Below are 12,127 nucleotides of genomic sequence, written 5' to 3' on the forward strand. Positions count from 1 at the left end.
CCAAGTGCCTATCCAGGGAAATGCTTATCCATTCCAAATGTCAAGTCTCTTCAAGCTTAGTTTCTGTAAATGTTATGGTAACAAGCATTCTGTAAGGAGTGCTCTCTTCTGCATCAACTCCTTAACAATGTATTTAATATAATAAATATCAATTATGTAGAAATAACAGATTCTGTTTCTATAAGAACTGCCATATCAAAGCTAAGAACAAAGTAATATATTATTTCTGATATTAAAAAATGTTAATTTTATTTAGACAGAGGAAAAACATGCATATTCCCTCTTTAATAATGCAACTGAACAATTCATAAAGCAACAAAGTAACCTGTTTCTGAGACAAATAATTTTCATGTTCAAATATGTATATTTTTGTTGTTTTTCCAACATGGCAACAGTGCATGCATAAGCAACAATGAAGTTACTCAGATCTTGTAAGAATTCATCAGAAAATACACTTTTACTAAAGAGGGAGTTAGAGCTGTCCTTAAAATTCGCTCATGCCTCACAGCTTACTTTGTAAGAACAGTAACACACCAAAATCTCATAAATTCAAGAAGGTTAAGAAACGGAAGAGATAAACTCATACTTTTTGAATGCTCACTTATGCTACTATATATTCTGTATGCAGCTGTTTGGAGAAATACAGATATTAGATGCCTGTATGGAAAATTGGTATTATAAACAAACAGACCGAGGTAAATACTCTTGAGTACAAAATGTCTTGATGAGCTTCCTTTTAAATTAGGAAGCTAATTTCTGAGAATTTACTGTCTAACAAAGTCTATTGGATCCAAAAGTATGAGATGAAAAGAACTAATATTTCTAAGAACAAGTTCTCATCTAAGCAGATACTGCAGGACTTAATTTCATTCCTTCTTGTTTGTCAAAATAATTTTCTGATCTTCTCCTGTTTACTTTCTGACAATCTATTAGCAAACATTCATGACCTTTCATGAAATAAAGTTGCACTTCATTGCAAATTAAGAAAACCATACCTAAGTATTGTCTATAACTACTCTATTATTTCCCAGAGGTGTATAAAAAGTATGGTGAGTTTGTCTAGTCATCATCTGTACACTACCTACTTCCTATAAGTAGATGTATCTAGGAACATTTAATTACGAATTTTTAATTAACACAAAAAAGGCTAAAATTTAAAGTACCCTACCCTAGAGAAACTTCCCCTCACTATAAGTCACAAAAAGCCTAACTAAAAGGTCATAATTTTTTAAACTTTTCCCAGATATCCAGGAAAGCTAGGAAAAGCTCTCTTGACAGGAAGAGTTACAACATGAAAAGAGAGAGAGTTTTTCTTCAGGCATCTTCCAGGATTACCTATTGTGTCTACATTGACTGCATACACTGCTGAAAATCACAGCCCTTCAAATAAGTACAGAAGGCAACTTCTTTTGTATTTTCTGTAAAATATAGTAAAAGTTGACAGAAATTTAAATTGTTACTGGAATGTTACTTTACTAATGGGATTTGATGCACAATAAAGTCTTCACTGCATATGTATGTCCTGTTTTCTAATGCAGTCAGCTGTCGCAGGATCTTTTAAAGAGAGGTTTGGAGGGTCCGTTGATCCCAGAACTACCTACTGAATAACAGTGCATCTAGCTCAAATACAGTAGGTGGAATAATTTGCATACATTCATTCCATTTCGATTTTTTATGAAGTATGATTGTTCTCTAGAGCCTGTTTTTGTTCATATCTGCTGCATTTTCATCAACAAAAGTCATACGTACTACTGACAGACAGTACAGTTCTGATGCACACCATCTCTGAACTCAGAATCACATTCAGTTTAATTATGAATAACATGTAACACTGTTAAGTTTCATCCTTCCTGGTGAACTATGGAAAGATCTGGTGACTGACAAGAAAAACTCACCCCTTAAAAAAATGCTAGCAAATTTTCGTAAATTCTGTCCCAGAGGACAGAAGGAAGATGACCTAGAACTGAATATATGACAGTGAAATGATAGCCACCTGGGGGATAAGGCACCTAGTCAGGCACAAGGAACACTAGTACCTAAAAGGAAGCAAAGAGAATTATCAAAGGACAGGGTGGCCAAAGCTTCTTCCTGATATAATTAATGTCTAAAAAATACTGGGAGAGGAAGGGACAGAGAAAGAACATTTTGATCCTATTAGTTCTGAAAGATGGATCTGAGCTCAGTAAGAAAATACAGGTCTGATGTGTCAAACTGTTCCCTGGAATAAATCCTGCAGATGCAAGATGGCATGAAAGAACAGGTTTTTACCAGGCTGAAATGGAGTAGATGACAGTTTCATGGGCCTTAACATGCTAAGCTGTACTATCCAAGGGATAAAGAAAGTACATTCCACTCAGCTGGCAAGCAAGGCTGGAATCTGATATGGCAGTGGTCTATATGGAAGAGGAATTAGCCAGGAACTCACCACTTGAAATACACTTAGACCAGAAAACATGTAACACCGTTTGACTAGCATAACCAATTTGTTTCAAAGCTGATGATGCCTCGAAAATTATGGAGGAAATCTTGAACATTACATTTGGAAAGCTTGTCTTTAACCATTTCTCCAGAAATGGTTTACATACACAGTCCAAAAGCAAGGTCATAGATTAAACAGGGAAGCACAATCTGTCTTTACTAACAGCCAAAAGATGACAAACCATCACCTTCATCATGCCATGATATAAAGCACCAACAGATTAGGAGAAAAAACTTCAGCCACCCAACCCTTAAAATCCAATCACAACATGTCAAGAGCAAATTCCTCCATAATTTAATATCAGATGAACTGGGCTTCACTTGGGTTTTTCAGATTTTTTAAATGTTCATATCAACAGTGTTTACACACTGTGGTGCCTCATAACAAATAGTACTTAATGAATTTCGAAGGTTCATTTGATGAAAAGGTTATCTGGCTACCTATCCCTTTCGTTAAGCTTTGTTCAGATACCAGTAATAAACATTGCATGATTGTTTCGATTGAAAATTCAGTTCTTCCCACTAGAAGGGTATTTTTTAATTTAATGCTCAATATGATAAAAGAATTACATAATCACAAGGACCAAAAAACATATGCTTGCATATGTAATTCATGGATTAGGAATTATACATTAAATTACCTAAAATTTAGTGTTTTTTAAAAAATTAGTAAATTTACTTGTTTTTACAGTAGTTCATTAAAGCATTGAAGTATATTATGCACAGCTGCTGGATATACAGTTTTTCAGCAGCAATCAGACACTGTTGGATAGCTGTGTACATTAGACAACTCCATGCCACAAAATATTCTGAAAATGCCTCCTAAAAACTCGGGAAGATGTTTGAGAGATTGAACAAGAAAATATGTATCCTGCCTTCTAGATGTCTATTCGGAGTACCCATTCAAGTATCTTGAAATTTCAGCAAATGTTACCTTTCCAGGAGAAGACAGAGTATCAGTTCCTTTTTACAAAAGACAAGTTTTAGTTACTTGAAGCATATATTTTTTACTCCAGCCCAACAGCTTGTTTTTTTATCCTGCTTATAGACCAGACACTCGTTAACCTCTTAGGTCTCGGGAGAGTTGTGGTTTAAGGGAACCCAGGAGGAAAAGACAAATTTGGAAAGCCATTTATCCATCTTACTAGAATTGAGACATTATGGTTTTCGTTCTTCCCCCACTCCCCAAAATACCAAATTTCCATCATCAGAGCTCTCTGAATAAACGAACATTTTGTTACTGGACTCAGGAAGAAAGAAACCACATGTCTGTTAGGGACAGAGAGAGGAGGAGTGGAGTATGTGCTTGGGAGAGTGTTTATTTGACTGCATTGCAGATGGTCTACTGAAGAACATGCAGATCATATATTTTTAAGCATTTCATAATGTGTTATTATTAATTCCAGCCAAAACCACCAAGACCAAAATTATCTGAAATTGGTGCTTGTGTGTCCTGACCCCAAAGCCAACAATGGTTGCATTAAAAAAAAAAAAAAAAAAAAAAAAAAAAAAAAAAAAATTCTACTATCCTCTCAGGTTTAATTTATTTTCTTTTTAATTGATTTGAAGGGAATGCCCTTTAGAGTCTATGGAGAAGACACATCTCCACAACTAACAAACTGAAATGGGGTGCTGGATAAATTTTACTTCCAGGAAACCAAAATGTTGCAGTCCTTGAGAGAGTAAGGCTATAAGCAGAGGGCTCTTCTAAAGGAAGGAGTTTTTATTGAATCTGTCACTTGTCATTAAACACTCCATATTTTACCTTAGCCTGATATTTTCATTAGAGCATACAGACCTTTTTCATCTGTGAATGAAAGCATTCCCTTCAGCCTTGTGTTGAATATGGGGAAAGACTCTCTAAAGTCGAGCCCACCCAAAGAGGACAATTAGGTTCAAAATAGTAGGAAAGACACTAGGGTAAATCAAGTAATATTAATACAATTATGACTTAACACATTTCAGTGATAACTATCACAACACTCTTCAATATGAAACTCCTACATGCATATAATTACGTCTATTTTTAGTCTCACAAATACTTGCATGTCATTATATTGAAGCACAAGACATCAGTACAGAATAAAATGCAACATAAACGAAGTGGAAAAAAGTAATTACTGCTGTATAGACATCTCTAATTGGAAAACCTGAACATAAAATGTAAAGATAATAAAATGAAACACTTTGTCATCTTTGTTCCAGATTTTACTTTCCCTATTAGACCACCAAGATACAACCAGTAACTCTAGAGAAAACTATCAAACAACTTGGCTTGGTTATTTGTTTATTGTTCCCGGATGTAAGTTGGTTACTATGAAATTAAAAAAGAGCAAATATTTACAGCAAAATTATGCTATGTTACTCATTGTTTTAGATCCATCATCTCTCTACTGCCAAAATGCTCTAAAAGTAAAGTACTGGATAAGACATTGCAAGGACAGCTGTATATTCTTAAAGAACTCCAATATAAAGCAGTACAATTTTTTCCACCTAACTTCTGAGCAAAAATCTGCCCCACTGCTGCCACTAAGGCTGTTCACTCTCTTTGAAGTACCAGAAACTGGTGTTATATAGTTTTAACACAATTTAAAGTCATCAATAACCAGAATATCACTACCTGTCCATTGCGAGGAGTAGTTGCAAAATCACATTACATAACTTATCGTTGTTTTGTTGTTTTTTTTTTTTAAAAGCAATTTTAGTATGCAGATAGGAGCTGAGAGAAAACAAACTTCAATTTTTTCCCAATGCATTCCAAAATAAGGAAAAAGAAAAGGGAAGGAATAATTTTGGGGAAAGAGATGGGAAAAAAAAGCCATACCTTTTAAAATATCAAAGTTCTACGTAAACTGAAGAAGGTGGTCTTGTGCAATGGTGTCAGTCAATAAATAAAATCATGCACATAACTGCAAATGTCAGCTACAACTTACCTTTTTAAACGTAAAATACTGATTTACTCAAATTAGAACTGTAACCAAATATTGTATTAGTTTTAGGAATTTTAATGACATTTCACTAATACAAGGAGGATTTTGTTATTTAAAATTACGCTGCCACAAGATGAGAGCCTTGTGGATTGTCATAGCATTATAGCCACAAAACCCATTAGCAGATGTAGAAATCCCACATCCCAGCCTTTTATAAAAGTCTGCAGTTATGAAATCATCTTCATACACTTGGAACTTAACTATTTCAGTGCCCTGCACATACAGGACCGGAATTGAGGGGGAAAACCACAAAATGGTGCATTTGAGAGCATTCCACATGGACGCAGGTTTCTGTGGTTCTTTTAAAAGTTCTTAAAAGGTTGAAACCATCCCCCTGGAATTCCACAGAACAGAGTAAAGAAGAATCTTTTCAAATTATAGAAGGGATTTTGCTAGTGATCTTTTAAGATTTATTCTGTGTCTTCATTGTAGATCTATTAAGATATGTAGCTGGTAACAAGAAACAGGATTTAACCTAGTACAACAAAGGAAAGGATGCTTGCTCTCTAAAGAGTAAAAAATATAATTTAAGAAGACCTCAAGGGTAGGTTACTGTTTCCATGTTTATTTTCACTCTGCAAAAGGAAAGATATTTTTGTAAGCTAAAGCAATCACAGGCAAAATATCTATTATTTCCTCACTTAGGATCATGGTATCTTTGTTTTATTTCTTGGCAATACTCCAGCATTTTAAAGACAGCACTTGAAAACTTACCGTTTGATAAACCATCTATAGTTAATATCAACATGCAACAAGCTCAGCTATATTGGACTTACTTTCTTACCAGTGACTTTCAAATGCCTAAGTAGATTTTAGGTAACCAGACAATTTTTCAGGGCAGCAGCATGTTATCATTTCAGAAATAAAGCAAACTGACAAGTAAGCATACCAATAATTCATGAGGTAACGTAGGGCTTCACTGCCAAACAAGGATGAGTAAACAGAAAACACAGTCCTCCAGTTACCCCACAACAACTTCAATTTACTAGAAGAATACTTACTTCATTATCTTTCTTTTACTGAAGAAAAGGCACCCATTTAAGCTAAAATCAACTGGGAAAACACACAAAAATGCTAAAAAAAAAAGGCTGTTAGAAGAGCAGCAAAGAAATGCCATTAAACTCAATACCAAAATTATAGAATTGCTTCAGTGATGCAGTTCATAATTGAGTTGACAATTAAAACTATTTTTTCCTTTTATGAAAATGGGGTGAGCTACAAAGACTACTGAGATATGTTCCTTCCTTTGAAGTGCTCTGGGGTAGGTGTGTCCTTTTAAACAATCAATAATCCAGTTCTTTGGTAACAGCTGTGAAAATAGATCAGGAAGTACTGCAGAGTAGAGAGGCAACTAAAGCTTTGCTGTTTGGCCACATTGCTTTAGTTAAATTCCCATGTTACCTGAAGCTGCTGGGAGCTATCATTAAGATTATCCTCTCGTCTCCTGGCCTCCTCCAGCATTTGTGCACTCTTCTTTTTCTCCACTTGCTCTTTGTGCTTCAGGTTTGCTACTTTCTTGTTTTGATCTTTAACTTGCCTGCAAAAGAGAAGAGCACTCAGACCATGGTCCAGAACACATGTCCCATCAGCCCCAGTGCTGGACAGATAGACTGGGGAAGACTGGAACCCCCGAGTTAAATCATCAACACAAACTCATCCTTCGGTGTTACCCTCAGCTGTTAATTCATCAAAAAAACCCACTTTGTTTTGCTCATTACCACTGACCTAAATGCAGAAATTTCTGAAACAAAAACCTTAATTCTTATTTGGTATAAACTATTAACCAAAAGATGCAGCTGCTCTCTTGAGGCTATGGGTACACACGTACACACAGGTACATATATAATCCCCAGACATCTAATAGCCTATTTTGCTTTGGGTACCATTACATTTAATGTAAGGAAAACAGGAGGACCAAAAGAAAAAAACAGTGAAACATTACTTGAATACATCTACCTACATGATCTACGCAATCTCTTTTCAGAAGTAAAACTACTTCTTTTCAACCCCAAGTTCTACTTGTTTACCAGACATTTTGAGGGATTTCCTATGCTTTCTTTTTACAGAAACAAGACAGAGCAAGTAAGAACAATCTATTTCAGAAAGCGTGCATAATTTCCTTTTCACTCACATCTATGAATTATTTTTGATGATCCTGGCAACTACCATTGCCTGCAGACAGGGTTTGGTCTTTCTGGGCATTAAGACACATGGAGCATTGAACCTAATTACAGACCCTTTAATCTCAGCCTCCTGACCACAGAGAACTTAAGTCTAAACTTTTAGTCCAATCAAAACAAAACAGGCTAGCTGTGCTTCCTCAGCCCTTTTCTCCATAATTATATCTGGAGTTTGGATTTTGGAATAAAAGATGGACTTTTTGGTTGCAAGATTTCCCCAAACATCACGCAAGTAGTAGAGACAGCTCTTTAATTTACTGTTTAGAAAGCAGAATGATATACTAACTTCCTATCTGGTATGTTATCCACACAGAGAGAGAAGAATGTTTCTTCTGTATTTCAGAAATACTTTTAGAACAGATCACAAACAACTCTGATTGCTTTAATATTTTCTTCAAAACTCATAACAAAAGTATGATCAAGAACATATCTCTTTGTGATATATATATTCAAATGATATGGCATATGGCTAGTCAGTGCTTTGAGTTCTTCCAAAAAATTTAGGTTCAGCACTGAGCTTTGCTTTTTGCAACGTAAGCCAACTGGAGCTGGGAAAACTGCAAATACAGCAAAATTTTCCTTGGTGCTAAACAAACTATTAGTGTGAAAACTGATGATGGCCTCCAGAGACCAAAAGAAAGGTAAATTCCTTTTCTGATGATCTTAAAGAATCATTAGCATACTTAACTACCTTGCCCAAAAGTTACAGCTGATTTGATTCAGGATGTTTTAAAACACAACCGATATAACTTAAGTTTTTCTAACCCAGTGCTGCACACTGGCAATGGGCGCACTGCCCAGTTTGAGAGCAGACTTGCTCGGTGATTAAACAGCTTATTGGAAATATTATGTTGGCACCAACTCAGCTTATAAAATACGTGGTTTTATCTGTTCAATAAAACAAATATAGCAAGTACAGATAAATTAATGCAGAAAATGAAAATATGTAAGCCAAACACATTCAGTTCCACATGAGAATTCTTACGCAACATCTGCAATAATGTTAGGAAATAACTGTTCTTTTTAAAAACTTGCAATCCTAGATTCACCTGTGGGGAAACTGGTTTGCATCACCAGAATCTACTGGTTAGATAAGACACAATAATATTAAGAAAGTCACAAGTCTTATCAAATTTGTCTGAAGAAGATCATCTCCTCCATAGTCCAAATGTCGTCCAACAAAATATGTATTTCAAAGAAATGAGTAATTACAAAGACTGACATCCACCTTATGTCTGAACCAAAATTAATGTCTTTCTAATAAATCAGTAAGATATTTTGAGACAAACTCAAGGTTTCATAAGGCAATTTATGGAAGTCTTGAAATTACCTAGTGCTTGTAATACTCAGATCAGTCCTAATTGTTACGCCTTTTTGAAATTTAATTGCCATGAATACGATGATCACTCTGTATCTTTGATGTGAAAAAGCAACAAAAGTTGGGCAATAAACCTTTCAAATGATACAGGTATCTATGGCATTACCTTATTTTTCTCAACTTTTGAACTATAAGAACTGAGGTCATGCAGACTTTAAATCTATACACCTAAAATTCTTTGATGCATGAAAATGCATTTCAACTTATCTCAATGCCCATGGTACCAAATGATAATCCTCACCTTTATAATACTTCCTGCAGATAATTGTGTAAAAGATTTAGCATATAGCAACTGAGATCGCTTGAATATTTGCCTCATTAGAGTTCTAAGAAACTAAAAGAATCTATACTGTGATTCTGTAAAGAATATTCTTTCCTCTGGCAGATAACTTTCACTCTTCAAAGCCCAAGAATCATGTTTATACTTATAAACAATATTTTAAAAATATTTAAATACACAGACATATTTTCATTATCAGCAGACCTCAAAAGCTTGATTGCTAGCAATCACCCAATTCACTACTGAGTAAGACAGTTGTGTTGCTATTTTGAACACTGAAATACTATTGATGATTGTTATAGAACAATTACATCTTCCCTTCACCACATACTGAACTGGAACAATAAAATAAAATACAGAAAGTATTCATCTTAAGCAAGCACACTGCAACTGATACATTCTGTAAGATGGCAGTCAAGAGAAAAATAAAAATTGATCATAATAGATGTGCACAAGGAAGCTAATTAGGATGGTAGGAAAAAAAAGGAGCTCTGGAATTCCCTCAGTTTGAGCACTTAATTTTGTAAACTGAATGGTCTTTTAACTGTTCTGCACATAATTATATATCTATAGATGGCACATAACCCTGTCAAAGGAATAGTGAGGTTTCAACGGCACAAGATTAAAGGTAGTAAAAAGAGAATAAAATAATTAGAATCATGGCAACAGGTTAGAGATTTATGGGTGTTTTATAGAAAGCATTAGTGTTAGCATGTATATTAACTTAGCAGAACCCAACGTGCAATGTGCACGTGGAATTCTCATCATAAAAAACCCACATGAATTTCTGAGCTGATACAGTACATGAAATATTACTCTAAGTACATATTCCTACCAACACTTCTTTTTAAAATGGGACTACAGATAGAAAATGAATGCTTATGGTTCTAATAAAAACTGGAGAGCCAGTTCAGGTTCAGTGAGATAAAGCTTTAAAGAAGGATATCACTGGCACCAACAGAAACAATAAAAATAACAAAAGCAAAATTACCTCATCTCACCCCCAAATCCAATAACAAAAAATGTTCTAGTCACACAGAAAAGAAGAAAAATCTATGAGAATGTTTATTATGCTGTAGTAGAGGGAAGAATCTCACTCAATTTGGAAATAACAATTTCTTTTCCATTTTCAGATAACAACTTTCACCAAGATAAGGTTCCTAAAAATTTACCATTCAAAAGCAAAAAATCTTTTCCACTGCTTAGAGTATTTCTCCATTTCTTAATATGTTATGCCAAGTTACAATACAATATATGACAGAAGAGAAAGAATCAAAATCAGGCGCCTGATTTAAAAAAAACCAAATCTGAAGTATTTCAACTAAGGAGGGGCCAAGATTTTCAGAATTACTAATTTCACAGCCTTTGATTTTGGGTGTAGAATAAAATAAGATTTCTCAACATGGACACTGAAAAGAATTATTAATTTCTATGATTTTTTTTAAAAAATGAAACAAAGCTGCATCACTTAAAAAAAACAAAACATCCTTTCACTACTCTACGAAATTTTTTAATTTCCAGTGATGAGGTAAAGCCAAACAGCACGACGAATGAATTAAAATAATCACAATAATAAAAACTTCCATGTGAAAAGATTTCACATTTTAAAATTCTTTTGAAATCAAGGATAACATAAGCAATAGAAAACCAGTGGACCATGAAGCACTCCTGAAAAGTGGAAAGTTGCTTTCTTTCCTGCTAGTCCTTTGAAGAATTTTCCTTCCTATAAGAATGATTGCTTTATAGGTGCTATTATTTATGAAGGCTTTTATGAAATTAATTTTTTCTGTACTAGTATTTTTAAAATCATATTAGTACTAATCTCATTATCTCTTAGTGTAATGCACATCAGCATATATAGCAGTTAATTCTTTCCTCATATGGATTTTCATAGAACATCTTACTGTAATATATGCTAAAATCCTCATCTTGTTATCTTTTCTGGCATAATTTCAGGTGGTCTTCTTATAAAATAAAAGATGAAAAAATATTAACTGAAAATAGACATAAGTGAATTGGAATTTTGTAATTATATTGTACTATAATTTTCCTTCAGTTATGCACCTAACCCATACACAGCATTTTTACAATAATCCAAGCATAAGTATACATTTACAATGCATTTGAACCACCACAGAAGCTTACCTTCAAGATAAAATGTATACACACCTACTATATTCCACCCAAAAAATACACACACTAGAAAAAAACATACAGATCTTGTGCACAGTTATAGAAACAGCTTTTTGTATTTATCTGACTTATGTACTCAGAAAATAGTTCAGTGTGTCAGTCATCCATGTCTGAAAGATTGTTTAGCTTGAGCCTTCCTAGATGTAGCATTACCACCACCCACAGGACAGTCCCCTGTTGCTGCAGCTCCTAATCCTGGTGGACAGATGAACTTCATTTGCTTTAAAGGACACTTTGATCCTCAACATAAGTTAAACTAATGAAAAATCAACATTACGGAAAAAAACTGCAAAGAAAATTGTATGCAACAAAGTGTTAGATTACCTTAAAACTGTCTATATGCCTTGTATTGTAAAATATTAGATTCTATAATGTCTAATATAGAATCATGGAATGTCTCAAGTTGGAAGGGACCCATAAGGATCATTGAATCCAACTTCCTGCTCCTTATAGAACTACCTCAAACTAAACCTCACTACTGAGAGCCTCATCCAGACACTCCTTGAACTCTGACAGTCTTGGTGCCATAACCACTTCTTGGAGAGCCTCTTCCAGTGACTCACCACCCTCTTGGTGAAAAGCCTTTTACTGATGTCCAATCTGAATTTCCCCTAATGTGGTTCCATTC

The 12,127-nt window shown here is 34.5% G+C and overlaps 1 protein-coding gene across 18 annotated transcripts in view; it reads right to left on the reverse strand.

Annotated features, from left to right (window-relative positions):
* ERC1 (ELKS/RAB6-interacting/CAST family member 1) overlaps nt 1-12,127 on the reverse strand; it is a 277,145-nt gene that overhangs the window by 127,069 nt on the left and 137,949 nt on the right. For all 18 annotated transcript variants that reach the window (XR_011730571.1, XR_011730566.1, XR_011730568.1 and 15 more), the window contains one exon: nt 6,870-7,005. Coding sequence is in view for 13 of the 18 variants with exons in the window: in XM_071768456.1 (XP_071624557.1) it covers nt 6,870-7,005 (136 nt within the window). In the remaining 5 variants the exon portion in view is untranslated. The remainder of the gene's footprint in view (nt 1-6,869; nt 7,006-12,127) is intronic.

The sequence above is a fragment of the Heliangelus exortis genome, chromosome 1, assembly GCF_036169615.1.
Source record: "Heliangelus exortis chromosome 1, bHelExo1.hap1, whole genome shotgun sequence".
Lineage (NCBI taxonomy): Eukaryota > Metazoa > Chordata > Aves > Apodiformes > Trochilidae > Heliangelus > Heliangelus exortis.